This window comes from Thalia democratica, chromosome 8 (assembly GCF_965202585.1).
Source record: "Thalia democratica chromosome 8, ktThaDemo2.hap1.1, whole genome shotgun sequence".
NCBI classification, from domain to species: Eukaryota; Metazoa; Chordata; class Thaliacea; order Salpida; family Salpidae; genus Thalia; species Thalia democratica.
Genome location: NC_139172.1, coordinates 22973415 through 22994251, shown reverse-complemented (window position 1 = coordinate 22994251; position 20837 = coordinate 22973415). Strand labels below are relative to the sequence as shown.

General features: G+C 28.5%; 2 protein-coding genes across 2 annotated transcripts; both read left to right on the top strand.

The window, feature by feature from the left end:
* Positions 1 to 1426: 1426 nt before the first annotated feature.
* Positions 1427 to 13401, top strand: LOC145841960 (uncharacterized). The gene is made up of 11 exons (XM_082949273.1): positions 1427 to 1537; positions 3427 to 3542; positions 3766 to 3874; positions 7837 to 8126; positions 8234 to 8349; positions 8884 to 9049; positions 9310 to 9442; positions 9677 to 9734; positions 9930 to 10065; positions 10333 to 10411; positions 11121 to 13401. Exons 1-11 carry the CDS (start codon positions 1430 to 1432, stop codon positions 13008 to 13010), a joined length of 3201 nt encoding a protein of 1066 aa, XP_082805399.1. The 5' UTR covers positions 1427 to 1429; the 3' UTR covers positions 13011 to 13401.
* A 41-nt stretch (positions 13402 to 13442) lies between these two features.
* On the top strand, positions 13443 to 19682 carry LOC145842274 (tRNA dimethylallyltransferase-like). Its single transcript, XM_082949696.1, has 11 exons — positions 13443 to 13605; positions 13885 to 14022; positions 14915 to 15052; positions 15457 to 15570; positions 15894 to 16026; positions 16429 to 16525; positions 16591 to 16652; positions 17609 to 17752; positions 18486 to 18634; positions 18964 to 19081; positions 19210 to 19682. The coding sequence occupies exons 1-11, from the start codon at positions 13456 to 13458 to the stop codon at positions 19329 to 19331; spliced, it is 1365 nt and encodes a 454-aa protein (XP_082805822.1). The 5' UTR covers positions 13443 to 13455; the 3' UTR covers positions 19332 to 19682.
* The last annotated feature ends 1155 nt before the right edge of the window (positions 19683 to 20837 follow it).

The following is a 20837-nucleotide window of genomic DNA, read 5'->3' as shown; positions in this document are numbered from 1 at the left end:
TTAAAAATGTCTGAAAATTTTCTGCTTGAATAACTAATTTTATAAATCTTAGCCAATTAAGATCTCAATCAATAAACTTTACATGTTCTACAGAAATTTAGAACTATTTTTATTTATAAATATTGTGTCATAGTAATAATGTTGAAGGTTTTTCTGTGCAGTAAGTTAAGTTTGTATATAAACTGCTTTTTGTTTTGTTATTAGTTTAAGAACTTTTCCTTTTTTAAAAGCCTTCAGCATTATTCTAGGTTAAAATATTTAAAAAGTTTAAAATTCTGATTTTATGTAAAATATGCCTTATTTATAAACTAAAGCTTTGTTGAGGGTTATGTGATAATTAAATATCTCATATATATGAAAAAACTGTAGAAAACTTTCATTTATTATAAAGTTAAATGTTTAGCTTCAATTTTACTTGTCGAGCACTATTGACAAAAACTTAAAAACTAACTACAAATAAATATGTTTATATACATCTAGTTGTAGTATTATTTTACAGTGAGTAATTCAGTGTAGCCATTTAACCTTGGGTTCTGGTAAAACTTTATATTTTATACTTTCTGAAAAAATCTGAGATTTTAAACTTTAATGGATAAAAAGTCTGAAAAAAAAACTAATTTTTAACAACTTTTATTGAAAAAAAAAATTTAGATCAGATAAGAAATACACACAATAACTTATATATTATTTAAATATTATTTAAATTAAAGTATTACAGTATCTTTTCAGAAATTAGAATAAGTTTCTCAACTTTTAATTTAAGTTTTTGCTAAACAGAAACAAAAAAGTTTTTCTAAAAACCTGAAAGACAATCAGAAAACCTAGCAAAAGTTTCTAAATAACCAGTGGCTACACTGGTTTTCTTTTTATTAATCTTATTTTGAAAAAAATTTAAACTTCACATTTTTACTTCTTACGTAGAGTTAAATCAAAAGTTTAAAATAAGAAAGGTATGTTTATATTTTATATTTCATAATTTTTTTATTTACCATGATACTTCAAATAATAATTTTTAACTAAAGGAAGAAAAAAAAAATATTCTGATTTTCTTTACCTACTTTTGTTATATAAATTGAAGACAAAGTTTCTATCAACACTAATAATTAAAAAAATAAGTAGATTTTACTTTTTTTTTTAGTTTATATAACAAACTATGAACTAAATAAAGTAAATTTTCACATAAAATACATCTTCAAAGTTGATATAAAGTTAAAACTAGAATTCTATCTTGGTTAGTTGTATGCAATGTAATAAATAACAAAGTTTAATTTTGTTATTTCTAGAAATTTCTTGAAAACTGTATTTCTTAATAACTTTTAAAGTTCATTACAACTTTGCTTATTGTTATTTTTTTTTGTAATAGGTTGCAGTCATTGGCTTTGATTGTGAGTGGACTTCAAGTAAAAATGGAAGAAATCCAGTAGCCCTCATGCAAATTGCTACTTACAATGGCTTGACTTTATTAATTCAATTAAATCAAGTAAAAGCTTTGCCAAACTCTCTTTTGAACTGTCTTAAAGATGAAAGTATTATAAAGGTACTAGAAAAATATATTATTAGTAACAATCTAATTGGTTATACATCTTATTTAAAAATCTATTAAGCTTATACAATTTTTTATTCAGTTGTAAATTAAAAACATTGAAAAGTACTTTGTTGTGATCATAGTTTTCTAAACCAATTTTCATAATGAGCCCTTTGGCAGAAAAAAACCAAATAATATTTGTACTTATTTTTACTCTTTATTACAAACACAAGTATACTTAGTACAGGGTTTCCCATACTTTTTTCATAGTGCCCTCTTTAAAAAAAATTAAAAAGCAATGTCCCACTCCAATAAGATTCATAAAAAGCTTTTTATTTTTTTTTGATTTTCATCATGAACTCTAGAATATCTAGTATAAGTTTTGAATAATAGCCTTTCCCCCCTCCTTTGCAGCTTATTGCTTCTTAACTTTTAAAAAATGCCCACTTTGGAAAGTCCTGGTCTAGTCTAATTTTAAGTTTTTCGGTAGTATCTAGTACTGTAAACTAAACAAAACTGTTAAAATGAAAACTTATAGAGATGTTTTAATTTAAACTTTTTACTATGTAGATACTTCTAAGGCCTTTTTTTACTTTTTATCATCAATTCCAGAATATCTAGTGTAAGTTTCAAACTAAGTCCTTATGGTCTACTTTCCTCTCAGAAATTTTTGTATTATATTATTTGGTTTGCAATAAGTAAAGTAAATTAGTTTTATTAAAAGTTGTGCAACAGTCTTAAACCTAAAAACTGCCCTTTACCAGTTATTGCCCATTAAGAGGACCATATTGACCCTTTTGTGAAACCCTGATTTAGAAGGTGCTAATTAACAAGAAATATTGCATTAACAGAAAATGTTAAGAGTTACTTTTATAAGAGCTTTTTTTAGGGTTGTCACTATGGATATCTCAAGCTAGACAATTGTAACTGAAAAAAAATCATTAGTTTTATTTATTTTATATTCTTTGTAAAAAAAATATATATCTCAGTAATTGTTTTGTGCTATTTTTTTACAATATATAGCTAACAGATAAGAGCCAGCATTAAATATGAAATAAAATATTTTGTTTTTCATATGGCCTTTATGTACTAGGCTGCTCCAGCACTCAGTTTGATACTGTTGTTAACAAAAACTTGTTGCGCTGTTGTTATAAATACTAGAAAATTTTTGAAAAAAATGTTAAAAGAAACTTTATTCAATAAGAACAAATTAAAAATCTATAATGAAATGCGTTTAGTAATATCAATTAATAAACTCTTTTTGAAAGTAAGTGAAATAAAAAGATAAACAGTAGCTTATGTTACTGAACCTTAACTATTAATAATCTGTACACAGTATATTTTTAAATGCTTAGTCCTGTGCACACCAGATTGCTAAGTAAACACCTATGGTATTTATACTAACAGAGTTCCTACTTCTATACCACCAAGGGGGCCACTTAACCCACTCTGGGAAACCCTGTTTTAGAGCATATGTTTAATTAAAAAGATTACCTTTTTTTGATTAAACTATTTTTTGATTTTTTTGATTTTTGTTTTCTAACACTAAATGTTTTTATTTTGTTTTAGTGGGAATTCTTTGCGTTGTGTATACCAAGATTTTATTTTAACAGCTATTATAAATACATTTTTAATTTATACATTGAAAAATAAATAAAGCATGAATTTTATATAAATGTATTTTACTACAGTTTGTTATTTTTAACCTAATTTTTTTTTGTTTATGCTTTTTGATTGATTTTGAATAGAAGTTAGTTTGAAACTTTTTATAAAATTTTAGCTTATGTCAGAATAAAAATGTTTTCAATTTTTTTTATACAAGAGTAAGTACTTTTTAAGGCTACAAAATACGTAAAAGTAAACTAGTAAAACTGAGAAGTGTAGAAAGTAATATTTTAAAGGTTGGTGTTGGCTGTTTAGAAGATGCAAAGAAGTTGTTAGAAGATAGAGACATTGTTGTCAATGGTTGCTTTGATTTGAGGTTTTTAGTAGATCAAAACTCCTTAGAGGCTGGACAGTAAGTTAAAATTAAAGTTTCTGTTGTATTATACTTTATAATGTATTCTTTTGGTTTTAATTGTGATAATTATAAATTTCAACTTGAGTTCAAAAAGATAGATACAAATTTTTTTTTCAAAGAATTCTGTTATAAATCAATATTTCATTCTGTTAGAGATCTTTAGTACACATAATTTTTATTGATGAATTTACTATATAGTTTATATTGTTTTTCATTTCAGAAAGCTCAGCTTGAAAGCATTGACTCAAAAGTACCTGGAAAAGGAAGTGGATAAATCTAAAGATGTGCAATGCAGTGACTGGGATTGTTATACTCTCAGTTCACAGCAAGTTAGTTTTTAAAATGACTTGATTGTTTTTTAGTAATATGAGCTAATTGAAAATTTATTTTTTATTTATTTATTTACCCTTATACTAGTCAGAAAATATGGTTAAGGGCATAGGGGGGAAGTTAAAACTATTTTTTTCAAATTTAGTCTTGATTTTTACATAACTAGATAAGCTTCTTGTTACTTTTCACCGTTTGTTAAAATTCGAATTAATTTTTGTGATATAATCGATTTAAGTTAGAACATTCAAAAGATTCTTACGGCAGATGGAAACTAAAAGGGAAAAATGAGACTATTTAAGTAAAGATCTATCTTTAGTTCTTGAGTAATTGAAAAAATATTTTTCAGAGTAATCTTTAAAGAAATATAAACAACCTGAAACAAACAAAGTTTTTAATTTTTGTAAAAAAATATTTAATAGAAAACAAACAAAAAAAGATTCTTACTGTAATACTGAAAAGTACATTTCTTCAACATTTTAATTAAATTGCTTTAAAAATGAAGGTGGAGATAGATTTTAGTAAATTTTTTGAAATTCTTAGAGTATTGGTTTTGAAAATTTTTGATTCTATACATTTGTATCGGATTTTTTTTACAAAACTTTTTATATCTCAAAAGTTAATGGAATTTTTTTGGTCTACAAAAAGTATCGTATTGCATATACTCTCTCTAAGCCAGGATTTCCAAAACTTTTTTCATAAGGCGCCCTTTAAAGAAATAAAAAAAGCTTTGTCCCTCCTACAAGGTTTCTCATAAAACTTCCCTTAAATACACCTAAAATCTTTTTTTTTTTCTATTCACCATCAACTCCAGAATATCTAGTGTAAGTTTCAAATTATGGCCTTATAGCTCTACCTTTTACAGCTTATGGCCCCTAAAATTATGAAACTTTCGCATAATATCTAGTATAAGTTCCAAAATTACCCTTAAATACACATTAGGGTACATCTGTTGCCCCTCGAAAATTAAAATTTTAGAATTTTGCTTAGTAAAATTTTTTTACGTTGGGAAATCACATAAATAGACATCACAAAAAAAAGCTTTCTAGCTTTAATCCTGTTGGAGCAAATTACTTTTGAAATTTTTGCTTTATACTGGTATATTTATTAAGGGAAAAAGACTATTTCACTAAAAAATTATTTTCTCCTACGTTTTTGAAATAATTACCCGAAACGGTTAGGAAATGTTCCTTGCCATATTTAGAAAATTCTGTATAAACTAAGTTAGAAAAAAAATTAAAATTTTATGCAAAAATAAAGATATAAATTAAGTTATTTTTTAATTTTTTTAAAATGGTTTTATTTTTATTTTTATTTTTTTTTAACTTTGTTTATATAGAATTTTATAAATATGGCAAGGAACATTTTCTAACCGTTTCAGGTAATTATTTCAAAAAACGTAGGAGAAAATAAATTTTTAGTGAAATAGTCTTTTTCCCCTTTTAAATACACCGATATACAGCAAAATTTTCAAAAGTAATTTGCTCCAACAGGCTTAAGCTAGGTAGCTAGTCTTTTTGTGCTTTCTATTCATGTGATTTCCCAACGTCAAAAAATTTTACTAATCGAAATTTTAAAGTCGGGGCAACAGATCCACCCTAATACACATAATAGTTTTTTTTATGTTCTTCATCATCAACTCCAGAATATCTAGTGCGTAAATTTCAAAATGTAGCCTCATGGACACCCTGTAGTCCCTTTACTACTCATGGCCCCCTTTGGCCCATTTACTGTTTATGACTCCCAAGACGGCCATATGGGTTACTTAAGGAAACCCTGCTCTTAAACATTAAAAACATTCAATATCGTCTTAACCTACAATAATTTTTATAAAACATATACTTATTTTAAAAATGAAAGTTTAAGTTAAAATTGTTTAATCAAAGAAAACTACATTAGCTTAGTTTTTTCGGTAAGTTAACCTTCAAAGAATTTTTCACAAAAATTAAATACTTATGAAAAAATTTGTAAAATAAGTAGACTCGTGTATATTATAAAATCTTCTCTCACTTTATACGTCTCTTTGAGTATAGAATCAGAATTTTCTACATACAAAATCATATAAAATTTTATTGAACAAAATTTATTTTAACGGATACATAGTCGTTATAGACTAACAAGAAAAAACCTGTCAAGTAGATTAGTGTGTATTACTGAAGTGTCTTCTTTCTTTTGACCTTGAAAATCCTTTTTCAAATTTTTATACTACTTTTAGTTTTATTAAAGATGAAAAATTTAACATCTTAAAAGCATAAATAGACTTATAAGTATATTATTTTTTTACAAATTTAACAAAAAATAACCTAATAATCTATTTTTTAATTTGGAATACTTGAATAACTATGTTTTTAATTGTTAAAAATTGTTTATACATCACCATAATAAATAGAATCTTTTGGTATATGCTAGTTATATCAATACAAAGGAACTTTGACAGAAGAATAGAGACGAATATTTTCAGTAGCTTTGCATGATTCTTCTGACCATTTATCTTTATCAACACCATAACATAATACACTTTGTATCAGCTTCTAAAGCAAATATTTTACTTTCAACACTTATAGCTATCGCAAAGGCAAACAATATTTTTGGTGTTTTAAGTGTGACAAATGTTTTGCAAGTTTTATCAAAAACTTCATAACTCACGTTGAGATTTGCATCACCAATCGCAAACAACTTACTTTTAATACAATTCTAACTATGCCAACTTATTCTTTTAGTCATATTTGGCATAGGTGCCAAAGTGTTAGCAAAATTATCATATGACTCTACTGAGCTTGATTTATAGCCATAATAATATCCACCACAAACTACAATATTTTCTTTAAATAAATAACAAGCTGCATTTGAACTTGCCTCATTTATTTTTCCAACTTCTTTCTATTTTTTTCTGTAATTTAAATAACCAAATCTGAATTTACGACCACCAAAAAAATATATTTTAATTTAAATGCACAAGCACAAAAACTTTTACGTGCACCAGGTATATCAATTACTTTATTTGTTAGTCTCATACACACACTTGTTATTGAAAGTAAGATATATAAACATTTGGGTGACTTTACATAAAAGTAGTGCAAAAATTCAAAAACAAGATCTGTTAGATCAAACTTTAAAACAAACTTACTTAACTAATATTAAGTTCAATAGTTTGAAAACAAAATGCTATAAAAGTAAAGATTTAGAATTTGCGGTGTGAATCACTTCACAGGAACGTTTCTAATTATTTCATTTACATTTATTTAAACCAGGGTTTCCAACTTTCCTTCCCTTAAAAGAAATAAAAAAAACTTTGTCCCCAAGATTTCTAAAAAAACTTATCTTAAATACACCTAAGACCTTTTTTTTGCTTTCCACCATCAACTCCAGAATATCTAGTGTGTAAATTTCAAATTTGGCTTTAATTCCCCACCCCCCTGTGGCCCTCTTACTACTCATGTTCCCCTAAGAGCCATATGAATAACTTTATGAAACCATGCACTATGCTTTTAAATAAGACCCAATGTTAATTTTTGACCCCTCCCGCCTATGTCCTTAACAGTTAAGATTTAGACTATGATAAAACCGTACAAGTTTTTTGAAATTAGAAGTAACCTGATACTTCTGTGTGGTTATAAGATTTTTTGATAAAGTATTTTTGATACCTTTTATTAGCTAGTTTAAATTTTTAGTTTTGTGTCATTATACACTTAAGGCTTTGTTGTTTTCTTTTTCATAGATTCTATTATTTGAGCAAAACTTTAGAAATTAACAAAATGTACATTATAAGTTTATCAAAGATAAAAATAAAACCAATTTTCATGTTTAAAAAACTATTGAAAACTGTATCAATTGTATACAAAACACTATAAAAATTTCTCGCTTACCAACATGAACAAATAAAAAATTCTTCTCAGATAGAAAATGAATAAGCAATGATAAAAATTATAAATTTCGGAATATTAACTCAAAGCAACCCATTCAGATCAAGTACGCGGCGGACGATGCCATAGTGGCCGTGCAGATATTCGTCAGCGCCATGACGCAACGCTTCGTCAGCCGCCCCGCAAACATCGTGAGCAGGTTGGAGGCCACCATCAAGCGGGAGATGTGGGATCAGATGCACGAGGAGTGTTTGAAGTTCCGCGACATCAAGTTCAAGGATCTGAGGCAGACGGGAAAGTCGAAGAGCAGACTGAAGGTCGATTGCGTTTCGAGCTCGAGTTCCATAAGATCCGTCAAGCCTTCAAAGTCGAGAGCTTCTTTGGAGTCAAAGTTTGTGAAATAAGTAGTATATAGTTAAGTAAATAGTTAGCTTTTAATACTTTTTCAATTATTAGTAAAATATTGTTTTAACACAAAAACAATAATACAATTTTCAGATACGGTAGAAAGCGCCAGTCTTACGACAACTGCAAATTGCAAGCACCCAGTGGGGACATGCTTTCAACATGCGATAAGAAGAAGGCGGATTGGTACGTTAAGAAGGGACTTGCAGGTTTAAATTGTTTGTAATATTAAAGATTTTTGTTTACAATTTATTTTTAATAGTATATTAAGGTCAGTTTTTGACCTTTAGTGGATATCTTAACTTATACCAGTGTTGTCACCAAGTCAGTAGTAAAGTAAGAAAAACAAAAAAAAAAGACAAAAATCAGGAAAGATTAGGAAACAATTTGGGTTTTCGAAAAAAAGTCAGGAAAATTTGATACAAGCATCGATCAGACATAGATGGTTGAAATGGATGTTAGATGATTGAATCTATCAAAAAAATGTTTTAACCATGTATAAAAATAAAATTGAAAACTTGACACAGTTTCAAGTCTTTGGTTATGTATTATCAAATTGGTTTTAGTTACCAAGTTGAAAAGTTAGGAAATTTTTTCAGCTCGATCTGTGGCAACCCTGTTATACTATGAATTTCGAAGGAAAGTTGTAGGCATAATATTAAAACAGTATATGTAAAAATTTCAATTTAAATATTCTTTTAGTTTCTGTTTATTGAAAGTTTGTAATAAAAGTTATTTTCCAGTCGTGGTCAACGAGAACCCGTTCACGGTTCAGCTTAACTTCGAGCCTGCAGGAAAGCCGCAGTCCAAAGACGACTTCCAGCTCAACGAGAGATCTAACTGCTGCGTAGTCTGCGGATACAACGGACATGTCGCGCATAAAAACATAATCCCCCGTGATTACAAAAAGTCTGTTTAGTTTATTTCAAGTATATGGAATTTAAAAATATTTTTTACTCAAATGCTTTAGTTCAAATTTTTTAAATATTTTTTTTTGCAGCAATGTGCTAATTTTTAGTAAGGTATCAAAATGCTATTGAATAACCCGAATATACAAAACAGTTTGATAATTTAAATTAATTTAACATATAATTTATGTAGTATTTAACCATTGAAATACGTACAGTTTTTGATATAATAAAAATATTATTAAATAATAAACATTGCAGATTCTTCCCAGAAGAGTACAAGAGCCACAACCCGCACGATGTGGTTCCTCTTTGTATTCCCTGCCACCAGCAATCCAACGTGATCGATCACGACTTTAAGAGGAAAATATCCGAAGAATTTAACGTGCCTCTTGTTAGCTTGTTGAATGAATATTTAAAATAAAACCAGTTTTGTAGTAGGGTAGAAACGTTGACTTATCATAAAAGGAGTTATGATAGTTAGAACTAAAAACAAGTCTATTGGTATGAAATTGAAATGTTGAATTTTACTTAAATAAATTGATTAGAAATATGTTCAAAAGTTTTTTTGAAACAATCAAAACTTATATCATGTTTTTTATTTGATGTTTTTGTTGTTTTGTCATAGGACGATGGCGGTAAAATGATGTCTGAAACAAAAGAAAAACTAAAAATACACAGAGCAGGTTGGTAAAAGTTTTAAAAAATTAATCTTAAGCTTAATTAACTTTGTAAATAATTAAATCTAAAAGGTTTACTATCAATACGAAACTATTTTGTACAAGTTAGTTTTGTTTTATAACCTGCGTTTAAACTATCATGGATGGATACTGTTATATATATCTTGAAAAACTCAAATAAACACAGTACTTAATTTATAGCCAATGCATTGAAGTACAACATAGACAAGATACCACACGAAAGAAAACAGCAATTAGTAGATTCAATTCTCAATTATTACAAAGAAAATGTGCTTGATCAACGCCTTCTCGATAGAGCTTGCAGTATTGATAAAAAGTATTTTGTCTTATTTTCACTTTTTATTCCAATACACTTATTTATTAAACAATTAAAAAATTTGATTTATTTATTTTGAGACGTATATCTTTAAATTCTCAGTAACTTATATATAACGCATTTCTTAAATAAAAAATGCCCAAAAAGTCTTATTTAGTAGATAGTTAAAAATTATTAAATTGTTTCTGACAGGTTGTTTTTCTATCTTTAAAAATATTCATTAACTAAATTTAACAAACTTTTGAAGTAATATATATTTTTTAACAGCGAATTGAAGACAAAACAAGTGTTTGTATCACATGCTGAGCAAGTTGTAAATATACTTAAAAAGGATAATGTTGCACAGGTTTGCTTAATATTTTAGAAGTATATTTTATAAAGTTAATTAATTTTTTTTTATTTTTTCATAAAAAGTTCATTTAATTGATATTAACATAAAAAAGGGTAGCCACTAAACTTGGAATTTTACAATTTAACTAAAAAACCTGGAAAACCTGGAGTTTATAAAGTTTTGAAAAAAACTTAGAACTTTGAACAGTTTTCACATGTTAAGTAGTAAAGTTTTGATTTGTCACAAAAAATCTATCATGTAGATAAAAAAAATGTCATTATCCGTAATTTTTACATTATAAAACACATTTAAAGTAGCTTTACAGTATCTTTTTAATTTTTTTATACTACTCAACACAGGTTTTAACCTAAAACTTAAGTTTAAACTAAAAATAAACCCAAAAACATGTACTACTGAAAACCAGTGGCCACCCTGATAAAACAATTTGTAACAGAAAATAAAAAAGTAATTAAGAAATACTTGATTATGCAAAGGTTATTTTTATAAATTTTATGCAAGATGTTTTAAAACAGGTCATGAAAATTTTGATTGCCTTAAATATTTATTATTTTGTTTGGTGATTAAAATGATAATTAATAAGTATAAACAAAGTTGTAAAACTATTTTTAAAAACGTTTTAAAACAGTAATATTACATTAAAATAAAAGAAATGTTTGTTTTTGTATTTCGTAAAAGATTATGAATAAAATTTTCAACATTTCAGAACATCTACGACTTTCAAAAGTTGTGGAGAGAGCACTTTCTGGACAGCATGCAGCCGAAGCACATGCCTGCCAACTGGAGCGTCGACTACAAGCATTTGGCTTCTACCAGGAGCGAGGTTCAACGGAGGCGCAAGCTCAAGCCCAGGTCCATGTCCGCCAGGCTGAAGGTGGCCATCGAACAGGTGTCGAGCAGCGACTCGGCGCGGAGCCAGCCGCTCAAGTCGTCGCTGAAGAAGAAGCCGAGGTCGGATGACAAGGAGGAGGAGGTTCAAAATCTAAATGAAAGCAAGAAAGCTTCTAAAAGCTCGGCTAGCTTCTCCGTCTTCAACGAGATGAGAACGTTCCTGTCGCGCGACTTCAACTTCAACGCGGGGTCATCAGAGCAGCCGTGTCTTGTGAACGAACCCGATCGAACTTCGAACTCGGAGGAGGTGCTCAACACCAAGCTGCTGCTCCCAGATGAAGACGGCATTCGCAAGAAAAACAAGTCGGACCTGACCCGCTCGTCTTCCGTCGACCCGTTGGCAGTGAAAAAGACCAAGTCCGACGGCAACCTGGTCGTGAAAAAATTAACAAGCTCCGGCAAGAAGCGAGGAGTCAATGTTAAGCAGAACTTGCTTGAGGACCTCCACTGCGACCCGGAGCCGCAGATCGACGCCAAGAACGTTTGCTTCAAAGCGGACAGCAAGGCTCCTGATTACAATCAAACTGATAATATCGTGCAAAGCGAAGGTGTTGTGCAAGTTGACAAGGAGAAAGGAGAATTGTTGTTGACCGAAAAGAAGGGGGATTTGGAGAACGAGAACTTGAGTCACGTGTCTTCGTCTTTTGTCGGTGATCTCGTCAGTTGCGTGGAAGACGATTCCGTGATGCTCGTCCTTTCTCCCAATGTGTCTCACGACAACCTGAAAATAGAAAACGTTGAAAATGCTGATAATACAGTTGATGAAAACATTCGTAGGCATCGTGAAGACAACGAAATGAGGATTTCTTCTTCCAGCTCGAGTTCAAGCATTCCCAACGCAGACACGTTTGAAATAGACCAAGTTGTGAAATCGATAGATAGTGAAAATGTTTTGCAAGCAACAAAACATATTTCAGAAATGAAAAGGGAAGTTAGCTTTAGATCTAATCAGCGCAGTATTTTTTCTGACTCGGACGAAAACATTTTGTCATGCGAAGATCAAAAAAGTTCAAGGTCGGATGAGTTCTACAGCCTTGCGGCTTTTGAAAGCACAGAAGACGTACTTGGTATTAACTCAACTTCTAAAAGTAATGAAAATATTCCGTCAAAAAACAAAACCTCATCTCACCAAGCACAAGAATGTAATCAAGTCTCGAGTTTGGAAAACTGCTCGGTTCATTCAGATTACGGTGAAATTTTTGATGAAGACGACAAGCAAAAAAGCATTTCAACTCTGAAAGCGTCAGCCCTCAGCGGCACAACAAACCACAAAAACTCCGACTTCTCCTCCATAACCACCACTTCGAAGAGCGGCGACGCGTCCTACTCGATGCGAAAGATCCCCACCAAGCTCAGCGGCAAGGTTTCAAAGAGAAAGCTGAGCAGCAGCAGCACGACCGGCCTTCAGTACGCGGTGAACAGCTTGAACTCGCACCACGAAACCGAAGCCGCGAGCTCGCCGATAAACGCCGAGCTGTTCAGCTACGTGCCCAACATTTTCAAGCCGTCCTCGGCCGCTGAAAGGGTGGACAAGGAAGATTCCGCTTTGGACGAGGAGCCTCATTTACCGTACGTCAGCACGACCGATTCGAGCGAGGAGGAAGGAGCGAATAAGAAACTGTCGGTGTCGACTTACACCGAGATAAGCTTGTCCTGCGCTGAAACGACCGTCGATGATATTTCGACCGACCCGTCCGAGGAATAGGAACTGAAATTTTTTGTGTTTTGATCAAAATTAAACTATTTTCAAAATATGTTTTAGTTGGATGTATTTTTAGAACTCTTGTGTTTCAATTCGACAGTATTCTTAACTTAGTCGGTTTGCGATAAAATACTTTTTGGATAAGATTTAGTTAAATATCTTTTTAGAACTTTTGTTATTTAATTCGATGATATATTTAACTTATTCGATTTGCTATGAATTACTCTTTCAAATATGCTTTAGTCAAATAGCTTTTTAGATCTTTTGTGTTTTAATTCGACGATATACTAAACTGAGTTGGTTTGCTATAAATCCTTTTTAAAATAAATATTTGTTTTAAAATATTAAGGCTCAAAATATTCTGTTTGTTTACTACTACGCTAGCTAGTATAATACTACCTCTTGAAAAACAGTTTCAGCGTCATAAATGTTAAAAAGAATTATTGGAATGACAAAGAAAGTGACGAATTTTATGATGCAGAAGAAGGTGGAAGAAGTGGTTGTGGTTTTGGGGGCAACCGGAGCGGGCAAGTCGAAGTTGGCGCTGGAAATTGCTGAAGTTTTGGGCGGGGAGGTTGTCAGCGCTGACGCCATGCAGGTATGGTAGAGTATTTAGTTGGAATTTATTTATTAAGATAATTTTTTATCAAATGAGTGCTAGAATCAACTAGCAAAGCAAAAACTACTGAAACTTTGAGATAGTATAATAATTAATCTGAATTTTTTACTGAATGATTGCCGTCTGTATAGTTTTTTAAATCCTTATTTAAGTGTAGTAACATTTTAGTTAAAGATACACTATGTTCGTGTCTAAAAATTTTTGAGAAATTAAATATTACTATTTTTATTTTTTTTTATACCAAATAGTGATATACAGATATACGAAGGTTTGGATATAGTGACGAATAAAGTGACCCCGGAAGAACTCGAAGTATGTCCTCATCACATGATTGGAATAACTGATCCGCTTGATAAGTACACCGCTGTTCACTTCACCAATCAAGTACTTCCCATTGTTAGTTTAAGTATTGTATTTTTAGTTATGTTACTACAATTTGACAATTCGTTTAAACTTTCTGGTCACTGATGTTTACTATAAAATCTAATAAAAAAGTTACAATTTGAAAATCTTTTTTTAGTTGTGTGTTTTTTAAAGTACAGTTTACTATTTTTGTAACTATTTACAGTATTTTAAAAGTTTTGAATGTTTACTTTACTATTTTTAGTTTTGACAACTTGAACAAGTTTTTGTATAGCTTTGCAAATATTGAAGGTTATACTTTAACTATTGTAAGGCTTTACTTGAAATTTATTTGTGATGTTAAAATTTCTTAGAATTTCTAAGCTTTTTCTCATACTTATTTAGTATGACAAATTTAAAGCACTTTCATGTCTGTCTAATAAAAAGCATACTGCATTCAAATACCGTCTATATTTTTTATAGTTTATCTAAATATCCAAAGTTATTTTATTAATGAACTATTTTTAGAGACCATAGATATAAAGTACAATAAATGTATGTATGCGTTAGAGATAATAGAAATTTGTTAACAGAACTAGTATGTACACTTTTAAAAGTTTTGCAAACCGGATGGCTGAATAAGCCTGTATATGTAGCTTACAGTTAAGTTATTTTGCTAATTAAATATAATCAAGTATCAGCATCCTTCGAAAGTATAGCTATTTAGAAATCATGTTTTAAATAGTATTTTTTTTACTTTAGTAGACGTGTGTAGAGGGGGCCATAGATTTTTTGATTTCTTGTGAAAAAAAGTTTTGGAAACCCTGCATTAGAGCATGTAATAATCCATTTTACTCTGAAAATTTAAATTACATATTTAGACTTTAATGTATACAGTTTTTTTGATACTTCAATGTAGATCACTTAGATTTCAATATTTGACCAGATTTCAGACATACAATCGAGAGGAAAGGTGCCGGTTATAGCTGGAGGAACCAACTACTACATTGAAAGCGTTTTGTGGAAACAATTACTCCGATCTGATGAAAACAAGGAATGCCCTGAGCACAACAATTACATAAAAGTAATTCTGACATATTTTTTAAAACCTAGTGTTTGTTTTCTGTTTAAGACTGTTTGTCTTTTGTGAAGTTTTAAACTGAAATATAAAACTTTTTTTTTGTAGAATTGAGAATTTGATAAAAAAAGTTTTTTTCATTATTAATTTTTATGTCTTGAAAAATTTCAATTAAAAGTCCTACTTGGCACATAACAAGATATAATTATCAGATTTTAAAAATGATTAAATGTTCTAACAAACTTTAAGACTATTTATTTATGCAATTTAAATGTTGTGAGGAATATTCTTTTCTTTTATCTTAAAGTTTTAATTTATATATAAATTTTTTAATTTGCATTCAAAATTTATAGTTTATAGCACATTTAGTGCTGATATAGCCTTTCAAACATTTAAGCTAATAAACATAGGAACTTGGAAATGAACCTGCGGAAAAATTGCACGAACTTCTTCAACAAAAAGATCCAGAATCTGCCTTGTTAATTCACCCAAATGACAAGAGAAAAGTTATAAATGCTTTGCAGGTTTGAAAATAGGTTTTTAATTCATAATATAAGCAAATAAGGTATATATTGTATTTTTACATTTTATGGTAGTTTTTTATTAAAAAATTAAAACTATATTTTAGAATTTTATGCGTTTAGTTGCTGATATTTCTGTTTTAGTAAAGAAATTTACATTAAAAACAAATTAAGTATCCACAATAAACCTTGTTTAATTTAAACAACAGGTTTAAAATGTAATAAAAACAAAATGAAAGAATAATAACAAAGCACTTTTTTAAACATCAGTTGGAAATAAGTATGATTAATTGAAAGTTAATTAACAATAAATTTTAAAACATCAGGTTTACAAGAAAACGGGGGTGAAATTGAGCGATCACCACAAAAACCAGAGGGTTTCCTCAGGCTCCTCAGGTTACGGGGGTCCCATCAGGTTCCCTAAAACCTGCATGCTATGGGTTCAATGTCAGCCGAAAAGTTTGTTGGATTTGTTATATGGAAACAATAAACATTGCTTATAACATCAAGTTTTTTTTAATTCTTATGATACGGGTATTTTACTAGCTCATAACAAAGCTTCTAGCTTAAAATAAGTAACTTTCTGAAAAAAAAATCAGCTACAGTTTTTTCAAATTTTAAATTTTCTGTTTCAAACTTAAAAGTGTAATTGAAAAACATATATTTTATGTTTATAAGTAAATATATTGTTCACTTTAGTTATTTTTGCTGAATAACGTGTTTATTTTAATAGTTATGTTACAAAATACTTTCTGCAAAACCTGTTGCAACTAAAGTAGTTGGAGAAACAAATTTAGTAGTTTAGTGATTAATATAAGCTTTGCGCAAAATATTATCAATCTTACTGACTGTATATTTTAGTATTGGAGGTTCGAGTTCGTAAAAGAGTTGGTAAAATGTTAGAAAGAGGTTTGTTGGAAGAACTTCAAAATTTTCACGATAAATATAACGCAGAAAGGTAAAAAGTTTTTTTTTTTTTTAAATGTTTATAATATTAATTGGAATAATGTTTCTTAATTACAGATTAAAAGACAACAAAGAAGCCGATTATACTCAAGGAATTTTTCAATCAATTGGTTTTAAAGGTTTGATTTTGCTCTAAATATGTAATTTATAAATTTTTTAACTTTTTCTTAAGTTCGCTTTTGTGTTTTTGAACTGAATTTTAAATTAAATTCTTAAAGTTTTGTTGTCTTATAAAGGCTTTAATAAAAGTAACTCTATTGTATGTCGGAATTTTAATTAGAATAAGTTATATCTGTTTATTCAAATAGTTGTTAGTTAAGTAATAGAATTTAGTTCATAATGCTTCTTTATAACTCATATTTTTATTTCATTAAATACTTCGAAACACAAACTAAATTTCAACACTAAATAAGATTGTACTACTATTTAAATAAAACTGTCTAGTAGACTAAGAATGAAGAAAGCTGAATTTTTTTTATTATATTTTCATAAGTATTTAGGTTTTTTGTTGTTTATTTTAAAGTATATGAAAAGCTATAAATGTGTTTTTGTATTTCCAAAGTTTTTAAATGTAATGAATAAATACTTGTATGATCGGAGAATTAGATTGCGTTTTGTCTTTATCTTAAACTTTATTAGTAATTAAATAAATGTTACGTTTTTAAGAGTTTTAGAACTAATATCAAAATTTAAACTTATTTAAAATATTTCTTATTTTTCCTTCTTTACTCTTAAAATGTACCTTTTAATTTTTTACTATACGTTTTTAACTTTGTATCTTAACATATTAAACAATATATTTTTGAAATACTTGAATCAAATAAATATAGGTTTAAAATAACTAGTTTTTCCTCACCTAATTGTTTATATGCTTACTGTTTGATTTAGTAAAATTTAAATTGACTTTCAGACAAAAATGCTTCTAAAACAATTGTGATATGAAACTTATAATTACTTTATTTTAAAAGTAGTAAACCATTTTATGTAAGCAAACTAATGATGATAAAATTGCAATTAAAACAATAACTAACATTGTGATTGCCTGTGAAAAAGAAAACATTAATATTTTTTACAGAGTTTCATGACTATTTCACAACAAAAGATGACAACAGTCAAGAAAAAGAAAAACTATTGAAAAGTTCTATTGAAAAAATGAACGTAAACACTTGGAAGTATGCTAAATACCAAGTTAAGTGGATAAACAAGCGGCTTGTCAGAAGTTAGCTACATTTTATTTACACCATTTAGGAGATATAATAGATTTAATTATCTTTACGTACTCAGTTCTTGTATTTGACAGGATTGCCAAACATCTGGCTATTCAGGTAACTCCGGCTAATTTGAAAAAAAAAAAAAAACGAACCAATATAACTCAGACCAACTCAGGCTAGTTTTGATGTTTTTCTTAAATCTCAGACTAGTTTTTGTGACTTAAAATATTTTTTTCTAAAAATTATGTTTTTTTTTAAGTCGTTCTGTTATTGATTTGGTATTTTCAGGTATTTGAGCTTGATTAATAGTAGTTTTTTTTCTTAAGTTTTGGCTCATATTATTTTTAAATTTTTAATTTTTCATAAACTCAGGTCAACTCAGGTTAGTTTTTGCTAAATAATTACGGCGCTTGCCTTAAAGAGTAACAACACTGTTGTAAGTGCTTGCTGATTTAGTATATTACAACTAGTTGTTATTACAACAGTAAATAAATGGTCTTTAGTTTTTTTAAACTTGTTAGACTTGTGTTTTCAAAAACTTACATAACTTTTAGCATTTTAAATATTTTTTACAGTTCAAAAATATGTTAATCAAGTTTAGTTATGTGTCAAAAAAAATTCTAATAATTGATAATATTAGATAGCAGAAAATTTATTCCACATTTTAAAACTATCTACATTAGATATTTATATTATTTTCGAACACTTCGTCAAAAATATATATCTTACTATTTCTAAAAGGAGCAAATGCGATACCAGTATTTCCTTTTGATGCTTCACAGCCAGAAGATTGGGTTGAAAAAGTTCATAAACCCGCTTTAAAAATTCTTAAAAATTTCTTTTCAGCCAACCCTCTAGTCGCTGAAAGACTTGAAAAAGTTAATTTAGAGGTATGTTTTTAAAATATTTTTTTGCTTTATTTAAACTTTTTAAACTTTATTTTTTCAAAGATCCGGTGTAAGGTTTTTAAAAGCAAATGATCCAAGTATAGTTTGTTTTAATTATGATTTTCTATTTGACTTTTTATTTAAAATACATTCAGTAATTTAAAAGATACACTGTCGTGTTTGTTTTATGTTTGAAGTTTAATCATATTTATAACAATTATTTTGTGTTAATGTTACCAATTAAGTATTCTTACGAATCTAAACAAATAAACGAGTAACCAGAACCTTTGCAACCCAACTTTTACACTCTTTGATTTCCAATTGTTCAACAGGGCGTTGCTGACGTGGAAGCGATAAAAGCTGAACGTTTGGGAAACAGTGATGAGAGGAGAAAGCACAAAATTTGCGAGGTTTGCGGAGGGTTGAGGGTGCAGGCCCTTTGCTGGCAGGGTTTGATATTTCATTTCAGTTTATTGTAGTTTAAGTGGTTTTTTAAGCTGTTTAAATGTTAAGGTTTTGAAAATGTAAATTCCGCGTTGCTAAATTAACTGGATTATTAAAGTTGAAAATTTTTATAGACCACATTCGTTCTAAGAGGCACAAGAACAACTTGAAAAGAATGAAGAATCCCAAAGAAACTCCCAACACATTAAACAAGCGAACTAAGCAGCTTGATAAGTGTTTGGAGCTAAAAATTTGAACTAGTTATTTTTTTGTCATTTATATCATTGCTTTTGTTAATTTAGTAAATATTTAAATTGTTCTTGATTTAGTAGTTTAAAAATTGTATTTTAGGCAAGTTTTTTTAACAAATTTATTTATGATTTCCATTGGGATCAGTTTTATGCTAATAATACAATTTCAAACTTAGTTTAATTTTTTTTCTATTGGTAAGATGTTATGGTAAAGTATTACTTATATCTATTTAAAATTAAGTTAGAGTTTTTTTAAGTATTTGTTTAAATATTTTTGACATGTTTTAGAACAATAAAGTTAGGTTTTATCAAAGTAATCTAATTTTAATGAATAATGTTTTTCTTTTTTTATAAAATCATGGTTTAATTTCATTTTGATAGAGTTAAATCAACTGTTTAAGTATGTTTTAGAGTATTTAAAACAAACTTAAGTTTTTATTTGATTTAACGTTTAATATTATAAAGTAGAATTGTTTCAATAAAATTCTGTCAAAAGCGTGACAATGAAAGTATCTTTTACTTTTTAACGTTTAAGTCAGTCTTTTTTTCCTATGCTTAAAATAAGTAACAAATACTATTTTTTTTTTAATAAATATCATTGTTACATTTTTTCTTTAACTTTGAATTTGTTTAATAAAGGACTTTTTACATTTCCAGTTTGTTAAAAATATGTATTTGGAACCTCGTTAGGACATACTAAACTGCTTATGCTGTACTTATATGATTATAGCAACATATAATTGCATTTAAAAACTTTTTTTTATAAGCTACTTGATAAAATGGCATACATAATGGCCTATCTCTCTTACACCTCTGTTTTTGAATCGTTAGAGAAAACAAGGAAGCATATAAAAAAAATAAAGAGAATCTACCTACCTAAAATTTAAGATTGTTAAACTAAGTTCTAGTAATTAAAATCTTCTCGTATTAGTTGTTTTATAATTATTTTTTCTAAACAGAAAATTAAAATAAATGTTCTTCTTTACCACTTAGTTATCTAAACCTTTGATGCTTTGCCTTTAGTTTTATACCACTAAAAAATCCAGTTAGGGTTTTTTGCATTTTTACTTTTAATACAATTTTTGCTACAACCTTGAATTTAATTTCAAGTTTACATAAGAAAAGTTATGTAAATTTTTCTTAGTTATTATTTTTTTAATTTATCTTCTACTTAAAAATGTATGTGAAAAACATTAATTCACTTATTACTGTTAAATTAAGTTTTCAAAATCATTATTAAAAAGTTTTTTTTTCGTTAAGAGAGCCATTTGTTTATAAAATAGTTGGAAATTTAAAGTTTCATGTTGTCTTTTTTTACCCAAAATATATCAGTTATACAATATACTTTTTTACAATACTTTGTTAGCTAGTATGAAGGATTTTCAAATTAAGTAGATGCTCTGCATACCTTATTGATATACTAACAATTCCCACCCTCGATCATTTCCCACTCAAAAATATTTCATATTTTTTTGTAAATTTTTACTATCACTGTAACCCCTTACCCATGG

Excerpts from the sequence above, each read along its gene's own strand:
- LOC145841960 (XM_082949273.1), top strand. The coding sequence starts at position 1,430 with ATGCAAATTGCTACTTACAATGGCTTGACTTTATTAATTCAATTAAAT. Across the intron at positions 1,538-3,426 it reads AAGATGAAAGTATTATAAAG|GTTGGTGTTGGCTGTTTAGA; the intron begins GTACTAGAAAAA and ends AATATTTTAAAG. Across the intron at positions 10,066-10,332 it reads GCTTGCAGTATTGATAAAAA|CGAATTGAAGACAAAACAAG; the intron begins GTATTTTGTCTT and ends ATTTTTTAACAG.
- LOC145842274 (XM_082949696.1), top strand. The coding sequence starts at position 13,456 with ATGACAAAGAAAGTGACGAATTTTATGATGCAGAAGAAGGTGGAAGAA. Across the intron at positions 13,606-13,884 it reads TCAGCGCTGACGCCATGCAG|ATATACGAAGGTTTGGATAT; the intron begins GTATGGTAGAGT and ends AGTGATATACAG. Across the intron at positions 15,571-15,893 it reads AAGTTATAAATGCTTTGCAG|GTTTACAAGAAAACGGGGGT; the intron begins GTTTGAAAATAG and ends TTAAAACATCAG.